Below are 25,454 nucleotides of genomic sequence, written 5' to 3' on the forward strand. Positions count from 1 at the left end.
CATACCGGGCAAAGGATGGCATAGTAGGTATCCTTGACGGTGGTGTAACAATGTTTGAGTATGTTGCCTCCTCTGGTTCTGCAGGTGACATGCTGGTGTCAGCTGGCAGAGTAACATACTCAAAATGCTGGAGGAAATCAGCAAATAAGGCAGCATCTATGGAGAGGAATAAATAGTTGATGTTTCAGGCCAAGACCCTTCATCAGGACAGAGAAGACATAAAAAGGCCAAAGATTGCTTCAAGTTATTCTGTTTGAAGCCCCTCCCCCCCCAACCCCACCTTTCGCCTTACAATGACTGGGAAGGCATCAGTAACAGATTTTCCCCCAAGCCATCGGACTACCAACCAACTGACCTCTGCTGTGCCTATTGTCTTATTATTTATTGTAATGCTTACACTGTTCTGTGTACTTTATGCAGTCCTGGGTAAGTCTGTAGTCTAGTGTAGTTTTTGTGTTGGTTTACGTAGTTCAGTGTAGTTTTTGTATTATTCATGTAGCACCATGGTCCTGAAAAACGTTGTTTCGTTTTTACTGTGTACTGTACCAGCAGTTATGGACAAAGTGACAATAAAAAGCAACTTGACTTGACTTGAGGTGCACCGCCTTGTGAAAGTCGATCCAGGTCCTCAGCCACTCCAATGCCAGCTTGACATCTGCTGAGGGGGAATGTACACCACTGCTAGGATGACTGCAGAACCCCCTCAGCAGATAGAACTGAAGATGCTTGACCACCAGATATTCCAGGTTGGAGGAGAAGGACTGCGACAGAATTGCCACATCCATGGAGCATGATGAATTAATCATGAAGCAAATGCTGCCATCTCAACCTTTACCTGATGCTGCTCTCCATTCCCTGCAGTGAAAGATGAAGCCTTTCTGGCTGGAATGCCGTGTAGTGAGCCATGTTTCTATGAAGCATAGTTCTCAACAGTTCCTGTTGTCCTTCTGGTATTACAGTCTTGCTCTGAGGACTTCAGTTTTCATTTTCCAAAGACTGTACATTAGCCAGGGGAATAGAAGGCGGAGGTGGGGGCTTAGGGCCTGCACTTGTTTTACCTGCAGTCATCCTAGCAGCCATGTTTCCTAAGACAATTGAGACTACCCCTGAGTTTCCAGCTACTGCATGAGTTCCCTTGGTGATCTGGAGTCCTGAGTGTTAGGCCTTAAGGTTTGTTAGTTCTTATGAATAGTTTTAAACATTACTTACTGCAATCTGTGCATTTCTGCTATAATAGCTACAAATGGGAGAGCTTGATGATTCCTTTGGGAGTCACACAAAAAAAAGGTGCCCTTCTCCAGCACTTGTTTGCAGGGACATTTAACATGCCTTATAGAATATAAAATGTAGTGTACAACACAAATATAAATGTTAAGACAATCTATGTATCACCAATGATGCCCTCTTCTCGTTACTACCATCAATGTGGTGGTACAGGAGCCTGAAGACACAATCTCAACATTTCCGGAACCATTAGATTTCTGAATGGACAATGAACCCATGAACACCACCTATATATTATTTTGCTCTCTTTATGTACTACTTAATTTAATTTTTAATATACATTTTTATTGTAATTTATAGTTTTTAAATTCTGTATTGCAATATATAAAACAACACATTTCGTGGCATGTGCCAGTGATATTAACTCTGTTTCTGATAATGTTTTGACATTGCTCTATGGGTTAAATTGAAAGCACACTATTAGAAAAATTGCAAAACTTTGATGACATCTGCTACCACAAAGAAGAGGGAATGAAACATATCATGAAATCATGAATCATCTTAAATGTACGCAAGATGATTGCACAAATACTTGGAAAGGAAAGTCATAAGAACTGATAATATAGACAGGCATGGATGAGGCCTGTTTCTGCGCTGTACATTGCTGTGATCAAGGTGGCATCCAACCTTGGTCTCTGTCGAGATCTTGGCTCAACTTGGGTTTTTTTTAGGCTCATATGGATGGTTTTGGGAACAAAAAGGGGGATTAGGGACAGGGTTGTGTGCGAACTCAGGAGGGAGGAAAGGGGGCTTGTTTTGCTTTTGTATTGCTGCTGTTGTTATTGTTGCTTGTGTTATTCCGCTGAACATTGTGGACATGCTATGTTGGCATCAGAATGTGTGGGGACACTTGCAGGCCAGCAAGTGTGGGGACCCAGCACATCCTTAGGTCATGTTGGTTGTTAACGCAACGATGCATTTCAATGCATGGTTTGATGTACATGTGATAAATAAATCCGAGTACATAAATCAATTAATGCTAACACATATGGGATCATTTATCATGAATGATCACGATAATGACTCCCACTCAAACCCTGCAATATACTGCATAGCAGAGGGCTTCATCTCCTCTTAGAGGAGGCCCAGAACAGTCATGACCCACTTACCCTCATTATCGGAGAGGTTAAACTGATCTTAGCAGCCCCTAGCTACATGTCTATGTATAACAATCAAGTTACCTTAGATTTTATTTTAGTATTTATTGAGATAGAGCATGGCATTGGCCCTTCTGACCATTTGAGCTGCGCCACCCCACAAACCCCAATTAATCCAAGCCTAAGCAGGGCACCCGGAGAAAACTACGCATTCCATGGGGAGTATGTACAGACTTCTTACAGATGATGTCAGAGTGGAACTCCAAACTCCAACAACCCAAGCTATAATAGCTTCGTGCTAACTGTTATGCGACCATGGCAGCCAAAGTTGGCCATATACTCGGTGGTAGCTCTGCTACAGTTATTGATACCGGCAAGTACAGTAGAGTCTTTTTGGACCCTCCCTTTCCACCTCCAATGCCCAGAGCAGTTTATCCCGATCAACAAAATACACTAACTCTCATTCAACCCCTGTATTACGTTCCTTGTATTTTCCCCATAACTCTAAAATGTAGATGTAAGTGTTAAAATGCTGAAGTTTCTTCATCGCTGCTTTAATAGGAGAGAAGATGGCTGAGCTCTGTACAGATGCAATAAATATAAAAGTAAATTACCTGAATGTGTCTTTGTTGCATGCTTTTGCAGAAAGTCCATTAAAGGAGCAAGAACCTTTTTATTGCATGGTGTTAGTTCCTCATCACATTCATAGCACCTAGGAAATTAAAAGAAGGGATTCTAGAATGCAAACTGTGCAGAACTGATTTTAAGAACATAACTTGTGCTCACATAGAGACCAATATAAATGAAGAATTTGGCTTCAACTGCAAACATTTAATTTCTTTACTGAAAAAAGCCTGAGGCAAAAACAGCAGAATGCAGTTTACATGCAATCTGATTTGTGTTGCTTTATAGGATAGATTACTTGTAACAATTAAAATGCTGATCTGATTAGATACAATTTAATCTATTGATTTTTGAGCGCCAAAATAGCATAGCGGTTAGCGTGACTCTATTACAGTCAAAGCTTAGATTTGATTTCCAACGTCAACTGTAAGGAGTCAGTATGCCCTTCCTATGGAACATGTGGGTTTCCTCCAGGTGCTCCAGTTTCCTCCCACAGTCCAAAGATGTACTTGTTAGTAAGTTAATAGGTCATTGTAAGTTGGCTAGATTTACATCAATCAGGGGTTGCTAGGTGTCATGGCTCAAAGGGCCTGTATCTCAATAAGTAAATAAATATTAAGATGCTGCTTAATTTAATGATACTCAAGGAAATTTTTTTAAACAGTGGGAAATTAGTTTATTCATTGCACTGATGAGCTCAAAATGAAACAATTTCTATTTTGCTACATTTTCAAATACTATGGATTTTGGTTAATTAGACAATTAGTTAAGTAAGTCAGTCGCTTATTTGGGACATGTAATAGGCCTCTGTTAGTCTCAAAAGTCCATGGATTTGCACCTTGGAAAGTTTCCAGGGTGCAAGTCTGGGCAAGGTTTTTTTTAAATGGAAGACTGACAGTTGCCCAAGCTGCAAGTCTCCCCTCTCCATGCCACCAAAGTTGTCCAAGGGAAGGGCATTAGGACCCATACAGCTTGGCACCGGTGTGGTTGCAGAGCAATGTGTGGTTAAGTGTCTTGCTCAAGGACACACATGCAAGCCTCAGCCAAGGCTCAAACTAGCGACCTTCAGATAACTAGACAAACACATTAACCACTTGGCCACGTGCCAACACATTTGGGACAACCCTTAAAGAACAAGAAAATTGCTGGAATCTCTTTATTAATTTGGGACACTATGCCGCATATTCGGCACAGGAGACTATTGCCAAGCAGTTTCTAACCAGCATCAGTTGCACGAGCTTGTGTAGTTGTTAAATACCACATCATTCTTAGAACGAACAGTTTTCAAATAGCATCAGTTGGGCATGTTTGGCTTAAAAAAGCAGTGATTTTTGTCACTGATAATTAACAAGAAATAAGCAGCAAGACAATTCAAAGCTGTTTTGCTTACTGCAGTTTCAAGCATTCAAGCTTGGTGATGCTAGAAACAGCCAGGAGTAAAAATTCTTAACTTCAACAAGTTAGAAATTATGAAGAATTTCAAAGTATCAACAATCATCTTGAATGTTGCAATGAAAATGAAGATTTGGAGATTACAATTATCTATAACATTGTATGAAGGCAGTCCATTATCTGCACTAGATGTCTGCAATGATTTTGTTCATTGCGTGTACTGGATCAATTCCACCAGTTAGGAACTAATACAGTTTTATAGTACTGTAGTACTATTGGTAGTGTTCTAATTTGCTCTGCATTTCATTTAAATACATAATTTGTTACTCAGTATGTCATTATTATACCCTCTCTACTATGTCCATGAAGCTTTTGCTAATTGGGGCAGCCGCTTAATTGAGCCAAGATATACTAGTCTCAATGTTTCCCAATTAACTGGAATCCACTGTATATTCTTTTAAACTTTTTCCTTTTCAAATAGTTATCCAATTTATGTTCATGTTAAGTTACAGCACTTGCCTCAATAGACACTTATATTAAGTCATCCAAATTTACTGAAGATGGCAGTAGTAAAAGCCAGTTTTTTTTCAGCTTCATACTATTGCCAAAATCAAGCAGTTTCTCTCTTTCAAAGTCTCAAGAAAGTCGTCCACGCTCTTATACCCTCCCCTGCTTGGACTACTCCAACTCCCTGTATACTGGGATTAGTCAGTCGTCCCTGTCCCATCTGCAACTGGTCCAGAACGCCGCAGCCAGGCTCCTGACAGGTGTCCGGAAGAGGGACCATATTACTCCTATCCTGGCTTCCCTCCACTGGCTGCCAGTACGGTTCAGAGTTGATTATAAGATTCCCCTGTTTGTTTATAAAGCCCTAAATGGGCTGCCCCCACCCTTATATCACAGACCTTCCAACCCCTTATTCTACTTCCAAGTCCCTCAGGACGGCTGACTTGGGTCTCCTGGCTGTCCCGCGATCTGAACTTAAGCTCAGGGGTGGCCTCGCCTTTGCTGTTGCAGCCCCTAGACTGTGGAACTGCATTCCCCTCCCTATCAGATCTGCCCCCTCCATCGACTCTCTTAAATCCAAGATCAAAACTTACTTTCTTTTTTTTTTATAAATCTTTTTATTAATTTTAAGAAAAACATAGATGAAATATGAATACAAAGCATTTGAGAATACATAATTAATAGTTTAAATAGACAATCAGATATATAATAATCAATATATAAGGCCTCCCAAACTCACAGTATTTATGTAAAAGAAACAGAAAAAGAGGAAAAAAAAACTAAACAACATGGTCCATTATATAATGTTAAATACATACAGTAGTGCCAATAACTCCGAACTTCCATCCAAATAATTAAGGATAATAAAAGTAAGGTTTAGGAAAAGACCATTTAACTCATATGAAAATGTTGAATAAATGGTCTCCAAGTTTCTTCAAATTTAACTGAAGAATCAAAAACCACGCTTCTAATTTTTTCTAAACTCAAACAAGAGATAGTTTGAGAAAACCACTGAAATACAGTTGGAGGATTAATTTCTTTCCAATTCAGTAAAATAGATCTTCTAGCCATTAATGTAACAAATGCAATCATTCATTGAGATGAAGCGGATAAACGGTTATTATCCATCATTGGTAAACCGAAAATTGCAGTAAAAGGATGCGGTTGGAAATTGATACTTAAAACTCTTGAAATAATATTAAAAATATCTTTCCAATAATTTTGTAAACAAGGACAAGACCAGAACATATGAGTCAATGAAGCAACATCAATAAATCTGTCACAGGTTGAATTAACATGAGAATAAAATCGAGCAAGTTTATCCTTAGACACATGAGCTCTATGTACAACCTTAAATTGTATTAGGGCATGTTTAGCACAAATAGAGGACGAATTTACCAATAATAAAATTTTTTCCCATTGCTCAGTGGATATAGGACAATGCAATTCTTCTTGCCATTCCTTCTTAATTTTTTCTGATACATCTGGCTGTACACTCATAATCATATTATAAATGATAGCTACTAAACCCTTTTGACAAGGATTGAGGGCTAAAATTCTTTCTGTAATGTCCAATGGACATTCTTTCGAAAAAGACTTTAATTCATTATACAAGAAATTTCTGACTTGCAAATATCTAAAAAAATGGGTTTTAGGTAAATTATATTTATTAGCTAGCTGTTCAAAGGACATAATGTTATCATCCAAAAACAGATCACGAAAACATGTTATACCTTTTGTTTTCCATAAAAGAAAAGCTTAATCCATAGATGAAGGCCGAAAGAAATAGTTAGATATTATAGGACATGATAAAATAAACTTATTCAAACCAAAAAATTTACAAAATTGAAACCAAATTCGTATTGTATATTTGACTATGGGATTAGTTATCTGTTTATTCAATTTGAATAAAGAAAAAGGAAGTGAAGATCCTAAGATTGAAATCAGTGAAAAATCTTGCACAGATTTACATTCCAAATTTACCCATTGTGGGCAAGCAGCTATAGTCAATTCTTGTGTCCAGAATATTAAATACCGTATATTAACTGCCCAATAGTAAAATCTTAAGTTTGGTAGAGCCAAGCCGCCCTCCTTCTTAGGCTTCTGTAAATATTTTTTGCCTAGTCTAGGATTTTTGTTCTGCCACAAGTAAGAAGATATTTTAGAGTCAACAGTATCAAAAAAAGATTTAGGAATAAAAATTGGCAATGCTTGAAATAAATATAAAAATTTAGGTAGTATCATCATCTTGATAGCATTAACTCTGCCAACCAATGACAAAGATAGTGGAGACCACCTAATAGCAAGTTGGTTAATTTGGTCAATTAAAGGTAAAAAATTAGCTTTAAATAAATCTTTATGTTTTTTAGTAATTTTAATACCTAAATAAATAAAATAATCTGTAACAATTTTATATGGTAAATATTTATAAATTGGAACTTGCATATTTAATGGAAATAGTTCACTCTTATTAAAATTCAATTTATAACCAGAAAAGTTACTAAATTGAGCAAGCAAAGAAGAAATAGCAGGAATAGATCTTTCAGGGTCAGATATATATAATAACAAATCATCAGCATATAATGATACCTTATACGTCTTCTCCCCACGGGTAATACGTGATTTATCCCACGGGATTTATTCAATGACCCCTAGCAAAGAACTTTATAAAGAAAGAGTGGAACTTCAAATGGAGCATAGCTTATTATTATCCTCTTCGATTGAAAGTCAGTTAATTAAATCAGAAACCCAATTCTATATATATGGAGATAAGTCTGGTAAATTATTGGCTAACCAATTGAAAATTGTTTCGGATAAATGACAGATTACTAGGATTCGTAAACAAGATGGTACTCTGATGATCGACCACAAAGAGATAAATAAGGCCTTTCAAGATTTTTATAATTCCTTATATCAATCAGAATTTACTAAGGACTCTTCTATAATAAATGAATTTTTAAGGAAATTGAATATCCCAAAAGTAACTGTTGAGGATAGCGTATTTTTAGATACACCTATTACGGAGTCTGAAATAGAAAAGGCTATTTTTTCAATGAATTCGGGTAAAGCTTCTGATCCAGATGGTTTTTCTGCAGAATTTTTAAAATCTTTTTCTTCTATACTTTCTCCTTGGCTTTGTAAATTTTTTAAAGATGCATTAAGTATAGGCAAATTACCACAATCTTTTTATGAAGCTTCTATTTCTTTAATTCTTAAAAAAGATAAAGACCCTACTGAATGCGCATCCTATCGGCCTATATCCTTGCTGAATACGGATTTTAAGATTTTTAGTAAAATTTTGGCTATTAGATTAGAAAATATATTACCTCGAATTATTTCTGAAGATCAGACTGGATTTATTAAAAATCGCTATTCATCTTTTAACATTAGAAAATTAATTAATATTATTTATACCTCCATCTAAAATACCAGAACGTGTCATTTCTTTAGATGCCGAAAAAGCATTTGATAGAGTTGAATGGCCATATTTATTTAATACAAAGCAACATTTTAATTTTAGTTCAAAATTTATATCATGGATTAAATTAATATACCATAAACCCTTAGCTTCGGTTTTTACCAATAATCAAAGATCCCCTTTTTTTCAGTTATTTCGTGGTACAAGGCAAGGTTGTCCTTTAAGTCCTTTACTATTTGACATCGCTTTAGAACCTTTGGCTATAGCTATTCGTGAATCACCCAATATTCTGGGTATTACCCGTGGGGCAAAATTACTTTCATTCACTGGCGTTTGAATCCTCCTGATGTGGCTGATTTTCAGTTTGTGCCTAGGCCCTTGTGCTGCTTCTTTTGTGTCTATAAGCTGTTTGCTTTGTTGGTTATGTCTGTGCTTCTTGTATTTGTGATTTTAGATATCTGCTCTGATCTGTACAGCACTTTGATCAAGGTGGGTTGTTTTAAAATATGCTATATCAGTAAACTTGACTTGACCTGACTTGAAATATGAAAGTGAGGATCAGGACAAAAATACCTCTGACCTGGTAATCATAAAGCAGGTGTACATTTATTGTTTTAGGTCTACTTATTCTGCACTTCCACATATCTAATCTGTTCCCTTTGTTGAGAGGTACACACACATAATGCTGGAGGAACTATGTCAGCAAGTTAGCAGCATCCATGCAGAAGAATAAAGAGTCGATGTTTCATAAGACCATAAAATACAGGAGCAGAGCTAGGCCTTTTGACCAATTGGGTCTGCTCCGCCATTCCATCAAAACTGACTTACCTTTCTCAAACCCATTCTCCTGTCTCCTCTAACCCTTGACGTCCTGACTATCAAGAATCTATCTACCTCAATGGCTTGGCCCCCACAGCTGTCTGTGATAATGAATTCCACAGATTCACCACCCTCTGGCAAAATAAATGACTCTTCATCTATGTATAAATGCTGAAATCCCTCTAGTCGGAGGCTGTGCCCTCTCATCCTAGACTCATCTACTAAAGGAAACATCCTCTCCGCATTCACTCTATCTAGGCTTTTCAATATTCAATAGGTTTCAATGAGATTCACTTCCCCATCATTCTTCTAAATTCCAGTTGAGTACAAGCCCAAGGTCATCAAACACTCTTTATACATGAACCTGTGTACTCCTGGAATCGTTCTTGTGAATCTCCTCTGAACCCACTCCAATGACAGCACAACTTTTCTTAAATGAGCCCAAAACTGTTCACAATACTCCAAGTGCAGTCTGACCAAGCTTCAGCATCACATCCTTGCTCTTGTATGCTCACCCTCTCAAAATGAATGCTAACAATGCAGTTGCCTTCCTTCATCCCAAGACCTTTCACCAGGGCTTCAGCATCCCTTTATTGAGGGTGTCCTCATCAAGTCTAGGCTTGTGTGAAGCCTCTGAGAGAAATAGTCAAGGTACCCTGCATATATCTGAGCTGAGTAGATTCTGAGTATGCTAGATGTCAAAGAGTTTCATTGTCAAAGAGTTCAAAAGGAAAATTAGGCTCAAAGCATAAAGAGAAACAAAGTAAACTGCCAAAAACTTATGCAACTTCTACATTTCCAGAAATCAAAAATAAATCTTGCATCGGAGTCTAGGACCAGAAGGCACAACCTCAGGTACAAGGATATCTCTTTAGAACAAAGATGAGGAAGCATTTCTTTAGTCAGAGTGGTGAATCTGTAAAATCCATTGCCACAGATGGCTGTGGAGGAAAAGTCATTGGGCATCTTTAAAGAGGAGGTTGATCAGTTCTTGATTAGCCAGGGTGTCAACGTTTAGAAACATAGAAAACCTACAGCGCAATACAGGCCCTTCGGCTCACAATGCTGTGCTGAACATCTACTTACTTTAGGAACTACCTATGGTTACCCATAGCACTATTTTTCTAAGCTCCATGTGCCTAGCCAGGATTCTCTTAAAAGACCCTATTGTATCCACCTCCACCATTGTCACCAGCAGCCCATTCCACGCACTCACCACTCTCCGCGTAAAAACCTTACCCTTAATATCTCCTCTGTACCTACTTCCAAGCACCTTAAAACTGTGCCTTCATTTCAGCCCTGGGAAAAAGCCTCTGACTACCCACACGATCAATGCCTCTTATCATCTTATACACCTCTATCAGGTCACCTTTCATCCTCCTTCGCTCCAAGTAGAAAAGGCCAATTTCACTCAACCTACTCTCATAACACATGCTCCCCAATCCAGGCAACATCCGTAAATCTCCTCTGCACCCTTTCTATGGCTTCCACATCCTTCTTGTAGTGAGGCGACCAGAACTGAGCACAGTTCTGAACACTGCAGACAGTACTCCAAGTGGAGTCTGATATAGCTGCAACATTACCTCTCGGCTCCTAAACTCAATCCCACTGTTGATAAAGGCCAATGCGCTGTATGTATACCTTCTTAACCACAGAGTCAACCTGTGCAGCAGCTTTGAGTGTACTATGGACTCGGACCCCAAGATCCCTCTGATCCTCCACACTGCCAAGAGTCTTACCATTAATACTATATTCTGCCATCATATTTGACCTACCAAAATGAACCACCTCACACTTTTCTGGGTTGAACTCCATCTGCCACTTTTCAGCCCAGTTTTGCATCCTATCAATGTCCCACTGTAATTTCAGACAGCCCTTCACACTATCCATAATACCCCCAACCTTTGTGTCATCTGCAAATTTACTAACCCTCCCCTCCACTTCCTCATCCAGGTCGTTTATAAAAATCACGAAGAGAAGAGTTCCCTGAACAGATCCCTGAGGCACACCACTGGTCACCGTCCTCCATGCAGAATATGATCCGTCTACAACCATTCTTTGCCTTCTGTGGGCAAGCCAATTCTGCATCCACAAAGCAATGTCCCCTTGGATCCCAAGCCTCCTTACATTCTCTATAAGCCTTGCATGGTGTACCTTATCAAATGCCTTGCTGAAATCCATATACACTACATCTACTGCTCTACCTTCATCAATGTGTTTTGTCCCATCCTCAAAAAATTCAATCAAGCTTGTAAGGCAAGGCATGCGTTTGACAAAGCCATGCTGACTATTCCTAATCATATTATGCCTCTCCAAATGTTCATAAATCCTGCCTCTCAGGATCGTTTCCATCAATTTACCACTGAGGTTAGACTCACTGGTCTGTAATTTACTGGGCTATCTATACGCCCTTTCTGGAATAAAGGAACAACATCCTCAACCCTCCAAATCTCCAGAACCTCTCTTGTCCCCATTGACGATGCAAAGAACATCACCAGAGGCTCAGCAATCTCCTCCTTCGCCTCCCACAGTAGCCTAGTGTACATCTCATCCGGTCCCAGTGATTTATCCAACTTGATGCTTTCCAAAAGCTCCAGCACATCCTCTTTCTTAATATCTAAATGCTCAAGCTTTTCAGTCCACTGTAAGTCATCCCTACAATCATCAAGATCCTTTTCCATAGTGAATACTAAAGAAAAGTATTCATTAAGTACCTCTGCTACCTCCTTCGGTTCCATACACACTTTTCCACTGTCACACCTGATTGGTCCTATTCTGTCACGTCTTATCCTCCTGCTCTTCACATACTTGTAGAATGCCTTGGGGTTTTCCTTAATCCTGCCCGCCAAGGCCTTCTCATGGCAACTTCTGGCTTCCTAAATTTATTCCTAAGCTCCTGCTAGCCTTATAATCTTCTCTATCATTACCTAGCATTTTTGAACCTTTCATAAGCTCTTCTTCTTGTCTAGATTTTCAAAAGCCTTTGTACACCATGGTTCCTGTACCCTGCCATCCTTTCCGTCTTATTGGAGCGTACCTATGCAGAACTCCACACAAATATCCCCTGAACATTTGCCACATTTCTGCCGTACATTTCCCAGAGAACATCTGTTCCCAATTAATGCTTGAAGTTCCTGCCTGATAGCCTCGTATTTCCCCTTACTCCAATTAAACCCTTTCCTAACTTGTCTGTTCCTATCCCACTCCAATGCTATGGTAAAAGAGGTAGACTTATGATCACCATCTCCAAAATGCTCCCCCACTGAAAGATCTGACACCTGACCAAGTACATTTCCCAATACCAAATCAAGTATAGCTTCTCCTCTTGTAGGCTTATCTACACAATGTGTCAAAGGTTATAGGAAGAAGGCAAGAGAATGGGGTTTGGAGGGATAATAAATCAGCCATAATGGAATGGCACAGCAGACCCGATCTTCTCCTCTGTTTTATGGTGTCAAACTTTTTAATAAACGTACCACATTAAAGGTATGGGTTAAACAGGAAAACAACAATTGATCGCAACAAACCATTGGGCAAGGACAACATAACATTTACGTTTCCCCCTTTTTCTTTACAGACCTTACTGAAATACAAGTTAAAATTCACGTATCTGAGGTTTACAAATGCAAGTAAAATACACATCTATCCAATAAAATTGTGGTTTAACCCAATGTTATTAGTTATGGATAACCCAACAAGGAGAGTAGAACTCTGTTAATCCACTATCTAAATATTCAGAATTTCTAACAGTTTAGTATCTAGCTCACCAGAAAAGGTTCCCCAATCTCTCTCCATGTTCACTGGGAAACCCGGTTCTCACAATCTGTTCCCACTCACCTCAGGCCCAATGACTTGTCCCTGTCCCATTAGTTGCCCCCCACCCCCGATTTCCCTGCTCTCTTCCCACTCACCAGGAGCCACTGCCTGTGCTCCTTTGTGCTCTGGATCCCATGCTACCTTTAAAGTGACGGCACCTTGTTTAATAAGAGAACAGTCAATAAAATGGAAATATACTACTAATTTGGCACCGAAGTCCCAAGGATGCCAGACTATTGGAGTTTTATTGATTCAGTATATTCTACACAAGGCAAGAAGAGAAATTAGAAAATGTGATGCTCTATAAATCCAAACTTTGCTAATAATTATACTTCAAAAATGCAAACTTTGATGATGAATAAATTCTGCTCGTTACTTGATCATTCTTACCAAACAGTCCAGGAGTCCAAACTGACTGCAATACAATGCGGATCCAAATGCGTAGAGCAGAAATGCTTCAGGGAATGCTGCTCTTGTGAGTTTGGACCACAACCCTAAGTTACAAAAAAATGGCAAATCTAAAAATGTGACAGATTTATATTTGTTACTCAAGTTTAGCTTTAATGGCACAATTCCTCAAGGCAAAATACTGCACAAATAGAGTTTTATCTCAAATATGAAAAAGAGATGATCTATTTAAACCTGAACCACAATAAATTATACATTCTTATTAACACAATACTTTTTATGTCGGAAGATTTCAGAGAGGTGCAAGCAGACAGAAATAAAGGTCAAATGAGCAGGTTTTAGGAAAAGTCACTAAAGCTTCATCAAAGAGGTAATCTTCCACTAGAACCTCAAGAAGAAAGTATAGTGTGATCAATTTGGACCATTTGAGACCATGGAAGCACAGCCTCTGTAAAAGAGATGGGGAATGCATAAAAACACAGAATCGGAGGATGCAGATGCTTAACCAGGTTGAGGCTGCTCAATGAAAGATTAGAAGGATTTTGAAGGCAAGCTGATGAAGAGATAAACATTTTGTATGTGGAGTGTTGGAGACCCAAGAACCAATATAGATTAATAAGGACAGAGATTAGAGAATCATAGAAAATTAACTGGGAAGAAAACCATTTGGCTCATCACTGTACGTGATTCCACACCTTATCTTTTAAAAATCTATCAACCCAGATTTAAAAATAAAATCAAGCAACTGTAGACATTTATGAAAAGTTTTCCCATTTTTACTTCTCTTTACATGTCAAAAGTTTCCTAACATTACCCTGGTTCTAATATTTTTGGACATTATTCACTAGTTATGGACTCTACCAACAGTAGAACAAGTCTCTCTCTCCATCAACCTTGCCAATTGCCCTTAAAAGCTTGAGAACTTCAACCAAATCATCCTGATGTCTTCTAAATTCCAAGGTCCACAATCATTCATATCATATTTATGTTCTGGAGTGCAGTTGTCAATTTGTTAAATCTACAACACATTCTTTTCCAGCCCAATCCATCCGTTCTTGGGTCCTGTATCCTAAACTGTCCATGGCACTCCAGATTTGGCCTGAATTTCACAGATTCACCACTCTTTGGCTGAAGAATTTTCTCTTCATCTCTATTCAAAGGGATGTCCTCATATTCTGAGGTTGTGCCACCTGGTCCTAGACTCCCCCAATACAGGAGATATCCTTACCACGTGCACTCTATCTAAGCCTTTCAATATTCGATTGAACACCCTCTTTTTCTTTTCTACCACTAAAATAGTCTAAACATTTTGGACCTAAAGGGTAAATTATCACATTTATCTATTGCTAAATCCATGAGGCAGAATTATTCCTTCACTATCACAGCAATTCTGTACTTCCATCCATATCACTCGCAGTACTAATTTGGACATGTGACTTCTTATACCATTATTTCAGCCCAAATATAGATATTACATCCTGCCAATATGGATACTCATCCATTGTCTTTGCTCTGTGCATTGCTACTCAGCTTACTTCTTGTCCATATCAATAAATTCCTTTTAATTCCACAAACTTCTACTTTAGCTATTCATTGCTTGTGAGAAATTTCTCAACTACATTAAGTTGAAACAAAACATTTCTGTAAGATCATGAGACACAGGAGCAGAATTAGGCCATTTGGCCCATTGAATCTGTTCTGCCATTTCATCATGACTGATTTATTAACTCTCTCAACCCCATTCTCCTGCTTTCTCCCTGTACCCTTTGATGCCCTGACTCATAATGAACCTATCAACCTCTGCTTTACATATGCCCAATGACTTTGCCTCTACAGCCATCTGTGGCAATCAATTCCACAGATTCACCACCCTCTGGCTAAAGAAATTCCGCTACTATATTCTAAAGGGACATCCCTATATTCTGGTTCTAGACTACCCCATTTTCAGAAGCATCCTTTCAAAGGCTCCTTACCTGTTAGCCCTTTAATTCCCGGAATCATTCTCATGAATCACTAATCCCCAATTTTGATAAAAAGGTTATCAACCTGAAATACGGACTGATGCAGTTTAAAATGCTGCCTCCAGTAGATTCTGAGTTTATTGAAGATCTCAGATGTCAGCAGCTTTCATTTTTCAACATGCCTCCAAATTAAATCTTTGTCTGCACAGCTGGGCACCACTGACAATGTAATATTCTTTAAGTATGTCCCTGAAGTATGGCCTAGCTTGTGAGCACACATTCTAGAAGGAAACTTCTACCTGCTGTATTTTTGTGAAATTTTTTAGTGGGAATTTCAAGATTAGTAAAATCTTAGGAAATTTCATCCTGCAAGTCTGCAGAAGCCAGAATGAAATGTGTTTATGAATTATGCCAGTTTTCAATAGTTAAAAGATAGAGTAGACAGACAGCATCTTTCTTCCAGAGTTGAAATGTCTAATACCAGAGGGCAGGTACTTAAAGTGAAAGGGGGGGGAATTTTAAAACAGATGTGTGGAACAAGTTTTTTAAAAATAAGCAGAGTGGTGGGTGCCTGAAAAGAGCTGCTTGGGGTGATAGTAGAGGCACATATATTAGGGAATTTTAAGAGATGTTTAGTCAGGCATATGAACATGAGGAAAATGGAAGGACACAGATATTGTGTAGGCATAAGGGATTAGTTTAGCAGGCCATTTGATTACTAATTGGTTCAGACAAATTTGCGGGCCGAAGAGCTTGTTCCTGTGCCGTACAGTTCTCTACTACAGATAATATCCCCACCATTTATCAACATCAAATTTTCCTTATCTTAGGGTTTTGTGATCGTGGTAATACTTCAAACACAGCTTCACACCATACCACGCATAAAAAAGAGGAATAATTTCTTGTTCTAGTATCTGAATACTCCTTTCTGAAAGTAAGTGTAAACTAGGCTATAAAATAGTATACACGAGGAAATCTGCAGATGCTGGAAATTCAAACAACACACACAAAATGCTGGTGCAACACAGCAGGCCAGGCAGCATCTATAGGGAGAAGCACTGTCAACGTTTTGGGCCGAGACCCTTCCTTGTTTATAAAATGGTATCATTGGCCATAAAAGTATGTGCTAACTTCACACAAGCTTTTCCTTCTATATTTTATTCAAGTGCTCGAGCCAATTTCCTGCAGAGGAAATGCTGCTGTTGAGCCAATCAATTACCTGATAGCCACATTTCAGACACATCCAAATAAGTGAGGAAATATCTGAGTCTTCATTAGATGCTTCCAGAGTTCTAGCACATTCTTCACAAACTGACCAGTGGCTCTGGGTGACTGCCTTCTTCACCTGGATCAGATCTACTCCTCTGCCCGCATGCTGGCAGGCAGAACCTAAGCGTATTGGAAAATAAAACAGCAAATCTGAATTTGGTTTGGTTTATAGAAACTAAAAGCATACAGGTAAAACACCAAGTCAAATTATGCATTACAACTCAAGTTCATTGTCATTCAACCATACACACATATACCACCAAACAAGACAAAGGTCCCCAGGATCAGGGTGCACAACACTGTATGTATAACTCACACATAGCACAAAATATTATTATCACAAATAAATTAACAAATATTAAGGTGCACATATGATAGAAGTCAAAAAGTAAACAATATAACGCTATAATGCTACTGTTGCTTCATATGTGATGTGAGCTGGGTGGTGGCAGGGAATCCATTAATCTTATTACAACCTGGGAGAAGAAGCTGTTTCTTTTCCAAATGCCATGGTACCTCCTGCCTAATGGAAGAGGGTCAAAGAGATGACTGGATGGATACAAGTGACAACTGACAATACTAAGGGCCTGTGTATGCAGCACTCCTGAAAATATCTCTAATGGGTGACAGAGAGACCCCGATGTTCTTCTCAAAAGTCCTTGCAGTCAGATCCCTTGCAATTTCCGTACCAGACAGAGATATAGCTGGTTCAGACACCCTCAATGGTGCTCCTGTAATAATTGTCGAGGTGGGGAGAGAGTCTCACTTGGCTCAATCCCCTCAGGTAGTAGAGGAGCTGCTGCGCACAGCCAGAGAAATGGTGTTGAGTGACCAGGTGAGATCCCCAGAAATTTTTTTTCCAAATAAATTAAGCAATAACAGTTTTTCTTAGTAATGTTCCCAACTACTGCTTAAAGCACATTACAGTAACGAACAAAGGCTTCATCTTAAAACTGTTTATGAATTGAATATGTATCATGTGATACATTGTCAAATCAGCTACAAATGTTAATTGCACATTGTTTAGCATCAATAAGAAAAATGTCATTAGAAGCTCAATCTTCATTGCTTGCTTTATTAACAGCAATACAGAAGAACCTCTAACTCAGAGGTTTCCAAACATTTTTTTTTAAATGTCATGGACCCTCACTATTAACCAAGGTGTCTGTGAACCCCAGCCTGGGAATCCCTGTTCTAACTGCCACAAATGTCAACGAACATTCAGTGGCCATTTTACTATGTACACCTGCTCATTGATGCAAATACATAATCAGCCAATCATGTGGCAGCAACTCAATGCATAAAAGCATGCAGACATGGTCAGGAGGTTCAGTTGTTGTTCAGACCAAACGGCAGAATGGGGAAGAAATGTGATTTAAGTGACTGTGGAATGATTAATATTGCTAGACTGGGTGGTTTAAGCATCTCAGAAATTGCTGATATCCCAACACTTCTATGCACAACTGTCTCTAGAGTTTACAGAGAAAAGTGTAAAAAACAAAAAATGTCCAGTGAGCAGCAGTTGTACAGGTGAAAATGCATTGTCAATGAGAGGTCAGAGGAAACTGATTCAAGCTGACAGGAAAGTGACTGTATCTCAAATAACCATGTGTTACTATAGTGTTGTGCAGAAGTGCATCCCCGAATGCAGACGTCAAACCTTGATGTGGATGGGCTATAGCAGCAGGAGATCACATCAGGTTCCACTTCTGTACGTAATAGTGGCCACCGAGTGTACCTGCAATTCTAAAAGTTCCTTACAACATGCACTGGTCTACTACATGTCACAAGTAAACAAATGGGACACTTGTCAATGTCATAATGTACTCATTACATCAATAAATACCATTTTCAAATCTATAGTCTCACTCTGAAAATGACTGCTCCATTTTATACCTACTTATTTCTAATTTGTGCCTTTGTTTTAAATTCAGACTTCATATATTACCTGAAAAAGCCGACTAGAAGACAAATAAAATTGCCAAGGCATGCGACTTCAACCATCAAGTTCCATATAAGCTGGCTAAGTGAAAAATTTTGTTGTGTCATACTTTTAAACCATATAGCAAAACCTTTATCACACAGTCTTAAATTTGCCTCTTGAGCAATCTATGGGTTATTAGGTGAAATAACAGTGTCACAGGAGATCTTAAAGTCCATACAGACAAAACTGGAAACCAGGACTAAAACTGGGTTGCTGGAGCTATTAAAATGCAGCTTCTGTTCTTCAACGACACACATATATACAGCTAAATGAAACATCATTCCTCTGGGGCGAAGGTGCAAAACACAGAACGTGTAGTCACATTCAGCACACTTAGTTAAGAACCTACACATACAGTCACAATATAATATTAGCACAAGTCCAGCATAGCATAAGCTGAAGACTGACAAGGTTAATGAAATGTGTAAAACAGTGTATTGTAACATTACTAGCACTATTATAATAAAATAAGCAGTAGTCTAAATATGTGAAACAGCAGCAGTACTTGCAATGAAAATTCTATTTATTTTCCTATACTTGCTTAAATGGCTAGCGATCTCCAAAAAAACATACTGGAACTTTTGTCACTGTTACTGACAGCTATCTGCAGTACTACAATGCAATCCTCCTTAAAATCTTCTTAGCCTAAAAGATTATTCTGTGGAACTATGATTACAAAAAAAAATCTACTTACTCAACACTTCATCAGATGACTCATCATCTTGAGGCTTTTTAGGTCTTCTGCTCTTCTTTGTCATATCACCATTACCCTGGGAGGATGGATCTTTCACCCGCATCTGTCACTGATAATTTAATATGCTTCATAAATATCTCAGCAGAAGTACACTAGTACAATACACCCTGATGACTGCTATAAAAGATGGCATTTAAAAAGACTTAAGTGTCGGTCAAGTCTAAAATCAAAAATAAATGAAAAAGGTCTGTAAGGTTAAAGTCAGTCCTTTCAGATAGTTGCTTTTCAAGTTAAAGTTCAATTTATTGTCATTCAATTATACACCTGTATAACGCCAAAATAAAACAACGTTCCTCCCTTATAACTCACAAGAAATTATTATCACAAATAGATTAACAAATAATAAGGTGCATATATGATACAAGTTAAAAAATGAAGAGTATATCACTACTGGCACTTCATATGTGATAAGACCGACCGTATGATGATTCATAAGTGGTGGCAGGGAGTTCAGTAGTCCCACAGCTGTTTCCTATCCTAATGCTACAGTACCTCCTTCCTGATGGCGGGGGGGGGGGGGGGGGTGCAAAGAGATTGTTGGACAGATGGGAGGAATCATTGACAATGTTAAGGGTCCTGTATACTCAGCACTCCTGGTAAATATCACTGATATTGGCTGTTTAAGGTGTAAAACTAACAGTTTGTCTGAAATTTTACATACTGAAAATCAGGTGCAAAGGTCTGTTCTTTTATTCGACTCACCAATGAGCGGAGTGGCTGAACAACGATATCCTGAAGAGAAGGTCTACATGTACTTTATGCTCGATCATCAGCTTTACCTCAAGGGCATTCTGCATTCATTTGAATACAGTCGGCCCTCCTTATCCGTGAGGGATTGCTTCCGGGAACACCCCCCCCCCCCCCCCCCCCCGCGGATACCAAAATTTGCAGATGCTCAAGTCCCTTATTTAACATGTATCAGTGCAGCGGTCTTTAGGACCCAGCAGAACCCTGCACTTTATTTAACATGTCTCTGTGCGGTGGATATTAGACCTGGCGTCGCAGCTCTGAATCCACAGTGTTTCTGTTCACGAAAATAATCATGATCGCGATTGAAAATAAGGTGGAAGTAATAAAGTGATCAGAAAGAGGTGAAACGCTATCGGTCATTGGAAAAGCGTTAGGCTACAGTTGGTCAACGATCGGAACTATTTTAATGGAGCATGTGAAAGGCCCTGCCTCGATGAAAGCTACAATTATTACTAAGCAACACAGTGGTTAAATTATTGAAATACGTATGTTTCTTAAGTGTTTCATATGCATAGCAAGGTAAAATATGTACTATATACTAAGAAAAAGTTTGACTAACTGACGATAAATAATACCGGATGTACCTGTTCCAACTTCAAATCCGACTTAAAGATGGACTCAGGAATGGAACTCATTCATAACCCGGGGACTGCCTGTACTTTTAAGTCATTTCTAGATTACTTATAATACCTAATACAATGTAAATGCTATGTAAATAGTTGTTATAATGTATTGTTTAGGGAATAATGACAAGAAAAAATAGTCTGTACATGCTCAAGCAACGAGCGCTGGAGAGAGAACTTCCGGGTTTTCACGATCCGCGGTTGGTTGAATCCACGCATATGGAATCTGCGGATAAGGAGGGCCGACTGTAGTCTCACTGACTCCATGATAAATGCTAACAGCTGATTAGGAATGTGCTTAACTCATGTTATCCTACTCTCAGTGGCCACTTTACTAGCTACACCTATACACTTGTTCATTAATACAAATATCTAATTAGCCAACCATGTACCAACAACTCAATGCATAAGTATCATACGAAAGCAGTTTCATCATTAAAGATCCTCACCTCCCAGGACATGTGCTTCTCGTTCTTGCTGTCAGGTAGAAGGTACAAGTGCCTCAGTACTTGCACCACCAGGTTCAAGAACAGATGCCACCCCTCTTGAACAAAAGGGGATAACTATACTCATTCTCTTTCTGGTGTTCCCGCAAGCAATGATCTCACTTTAAGGACTTTATATTGTTATTTCATGCTCTCGAGATTTATTGCTATTTATTTATAGCTGCATTTCAACAGTTTGTTGCCTTCTGTGCTCTTGCTCTTTCATGGATCGTGTTTACAGTTCTATAGTTTTGCTGAGTATGCCCACAGGAAAAAGAACATTTCAATAGGAAAGTTTAATGTCAGAGAAATTTCTTTCCACAAAGACAGAGGAATGCTCCAAAGAATGAATGACATTTAAATGTTAGAACCCCAAAGCCCCCCCCAGCTCCCCCTCCCCACGCGCAAGCAGCAACAAAGCAACGACCCCCCTCCCCACCAGTAAAAAAGCACCTGCATCCTCCACCAAGCACTCAGTGATGCAGCAAAGCATTAATAAAGACACAGACTTGCAGTACCCCAAAGACTACTCGTTCACCCGGTATTCGACATACCACAGGCCCTCTCTCTCCCTAATAAGAGGAAAAGAGGTGTCCCTGTTTCACAGCGAGAGAGGAGACATAACAAAACAACCAACCAATATAAGGTGTTAAAAATCTGTTGCGTCATTTTTAGGGTGAATCATAGGGTGGTATGTAGTGACATTTATGTATTCTGGTAACAAATTTTACTTTGAACTTTGATAACTGCATGCAGACAAGGTCAAGAGGATCAGTTTATGTTCAGACCAAATATCAGAGTGGAAAAGCAATGTGATCTAAGTGACTTTGACCATGGAATAATTGTTAGTACTAGACTGGGTGGTTTGAGTATCTCAGAAACTAATCATTCTGGTATTTTCAAACACAACAGTCTCCAGTTTACAGAGAATGATGCGAAAAACAATAAATATCCAGTGAGCAACAGTTCTGTGGGCAAAAATGCCTTGTTAACGAGAGAGATCAAGGAGAATGGCCAGTCTGGTTCAAGCTGACAGGAAGGTGACAGCAACTCAAATAACCACACTACAACAGTGATGTGCAGAAAAGCATCTATGAACACCCAACACGTTGAAACTTGAAGTGAATGGGCTAAATGCAGAAGACCATAAACATACAGAAATACAATGAGTGTATCTTGGTGTTTATAATTATCTGTCAGTGTCCTATTTCAGAATGAGACAGATTTAAAAACTCTTAAAAACCTTTGACAGCCTCCAGAACCTGCAGCCTGACCATTCCAAAAAAAATAGTGCCTGTTTGTCTACTCTTCAAATGGGAATTGCTCCTCACTAGATAACTTATTAGCTTTGAAGATCTGTTTGACTGGTCCTCAAATAACAGGAACGGCATGCAGTTCTTTTGGACAGTGACTCATCAAGAGCTGGATTATTGTCTTCCAAAGTGTGGATAGATAGAATTATGGAGTAATGCAGCATGGAAACAGGCCCTTTGGCCCTACTTGTCCATGCTAGTACCCACAGTTCCCATTTACCCATACCCTTCAAACCCCTCCTCTCCATGTACTTTTCTACCACATTTTTCTAGCAAGTCTTTCTATGTACGCACTACCCTGTGTGAAGTTCAAAGTTCAAAATAAATGTATTATCAAAGTACATACATGTCAGCATATACTACTGAGATACACTGCCTTACAGGCACTTACTGTAAATACACAATAGAATCAATGAAAAACTGCACACAGATAAACAAAGTGCAAAAAACAAACTGCAAATACAAAAAATATATAATTAATAAATAAGCAATAAATATTGAGAACATGAGATTAAGAATCCCAGAAAGTGCATCCATAGGTTGTGGGAACAGTTCAGTGTTGGGGTGAATGAAGTTATCCCCTCTGGTTCAATCGGTGGATGTTTGAAGTTTCATAAAGATGGTTAACTTGATCCTCAGATCCCTTTTAAATCTTTCCCTTCTCACTTTAAAATTATGCCGTCTAGTTCCCCTTCTCTGGGGAAAAAAGGCAACATGAATTCACCCCATCTATTCATGATTTTATACACCTCTGTAAGGTCATCCCTCAATCTTCTACATTCCGAGGAATAAAGTCCAAGCCTGCTCAACCTCCCCCTATAATTTAGACGCTTGAGTGCAGGCAGCATCCTTGTAACTCTTCTCTGCATTCTTTTCAGTTTAGTGCCTTTGCTATAACAAGGAAACCAAAACTGTACACGACACTCCGCGTGCAGTCTCACCAACATCTTGTACAACTGCAACATAACATCCCAACTCTTGTGCTCAATGCCCTGGATGATGACGGCCAGCATGGCAAAGACCTCCTTCAATACTGTCTACCTGTGACACCACTTCCAGAAAAAATTATTTATTGTCAAATTACATATATGTTACCATATACTACCTTAAGATTCATTTTTCTTGCACCATTACAGGAAAATAAAGAAATACAATAGAATTTATGAAAACTATATATAAACAAATATTGACAAGCAATGTACAAAAGACAAATTGTACAAACAAAAAATAAATAATATTGAGAACGTGAGTTGTAGTCTCTTGTTTTCAGAGTCCTTGAAAGTGAGTCCATAGGTGTGGGATCAGTTCAGAGTTGTGGTGAGTAAAGTTATCCATGCTGGTTTTGAAGCATTATCGTTGTAGAGTAACAACTATTCCTGAACTTGGTGGTATGGGACCTAAAGAGCTAGAAAGATCTTAGTGAAGCTCTGTCATAGACTTGCATCATTTGTAAATTTACCAATGTCATGAAGGAATTGCTTATTTAAGGAGGATTTTTGTTTGCAAAAAATCTGGTTATTTCCTTGAAAACTCTGACCCAAAAAGTAGATGTGAAATTTCTTGCAGTGGCAGAAAACATTTCTATATTTGTTTGGAATTTTTAGCTGGCAGTTATTTTTATGCTCCAGCTTTAAGCTGGTATGATTGGTAGATGAATCTGTCAGGTGGCGGCGCAGGAGATACAGGAGCCTTAGAACCCACACCACCAGGTTCTGTAACAGTTATTACCCCTCAAACATCAGCCTCTTGAACCAGAGGGGATAACTTCACTCAACAATGAACTGTTCCCACAACCTATGGTCTCACTGTCAAGGACACTTCAACTCACGTTCTCGATATTTATTTCTATTTATTTTTTTCCTCTCTCTCTCTCTTTCGTATTTGCACAGTGTGTTGTCCTTTGCTCATTGGTTGTTTACTAATCCTGTTGGGTGCAGTCTTATGTGGATTTTATTGTGTTGCTTAGATTTACTGTGTATACCTGCAAGAAAACAAATCTCAGGGTTGTATATGATGACATATGTACTTTGATAATAAATTTACTTCTGAACTTTGATTACTGTACTGCTATTGTATTTCAATAGACAAATACCTGGTGTTGATTATGTTGGAACAAAAGTGACTAATAGAATTCACTTGGACATGTGAGCTAATGTACATGGAAATGACAACAAGATAAATGAGTAATGATAATACTGAGACATGAAACCAATCTTGAAATTGAAATTCATTACAAGATCTCTCTGGAAAAAAAAAGTGGTCTATCTAATATGGGAGCAACCAAGCATCGGACCAGAAGTCACTACAAAGGACTGTGAGAACAGCTGAAAGGATCACAGGGGTCTCCCCACCATCCACTGGGGACATTTATCAGGAGCTCTGCATTCGCAGGGCCCTTGGTATTATTAAGGATCCCACACATCCAACATCCTCCGATTTTCTACCATCAGGCAGGAGACTACAATGCATGAAAACAAGAACAGTCAAGACGGGAAAAGGTTTCTCCCCTCAGGCCATTAGGCTTCTGCACTCCCTGCCATATTGTATTTGAAGTGTCACTGGTTAATCTGCTCCATACCTTTCAATATTTAATTTATCTACTTTAGTTTGTTATTTTGCGTGATTCATCTGTAGATTTTATCTTTGCCTTCATGAGTTATTACATTAGATAGATAGATAGATAGATACTTTATTCATCCCCATGGGGAAATTCAACTTTTTTTTTCCAATGTCCCATACACTTGCTGTAGCAAAACTAATTACATACAATACTTAACTCAGTAAAAAAAATATGATATGCATCTAAATCACCATCTCAAAAAGCATTAATAGCTTTTAAAAAGTTCTTAAGTACTGGAGGTAGAATTGTAAAGCCTAATGGCATTGGGGAGTATTATGTGCATTACAACCTGGATCAGAGAAACACTGTACCGTTTCTATATACATTATA

General features: G+C 38.7%; 1 protein-coding gene across 4 annotated transcripts in view; it reads right to left on the reverse strand.

Moving 5' to 3' along the window:
- usp45 (ubiquitin specific peptidase 45) overlaps nt 1-25,454 on the reverse strand; it is a 96,792-nt gene that overhangs the window by 67,550 nt on the left and 3,788 nt on the right. For all 4 annotated transcript variants that reach the window (XR_012100201.1, XM_073055746.1, XM_073055747.1 and 1 more), the window contains exons 2-5: nt 19,274-19,382; nt 16,546-16,715; nt 13,348-13,451; nt 2,996-3,093 (exon numbers count right to left, since the gene is read on the reverse strand). Coding sequence is in view for 3 of the 4 variants with exons in the window: in XM_073055746.1 (XP_072911847.1) it covers nt 2,996-3,093; nt 13,348-13,451; nt 16,546-16,715; nt 19,274-19,376 (475 nt within the window). In the remaining variant the exon portion in view is untranslated. The remainder of the gene's footprint in view (nt 1-2,995; nt 3,094-13,347; nt 13,452-16,545; nt 16,716-19,273; nt 19,383-25,454) is intronic.

This window comes from Hemitrygon akajei, chromosome 9 (genome assembly GCF_048418815.1).
Source record: "Hemitrygon akajei chromosome 9, sHemAka1.3, whole genome shotgun sequence".
In the NCBI taxonomy this organism is placed as follows: Eukaryota; Metazoa; Chordata; class Chondrichthyes; order Myliobatiformes; family Dasyatidae; genus Hemitrygon; species Hemitrygon akajei.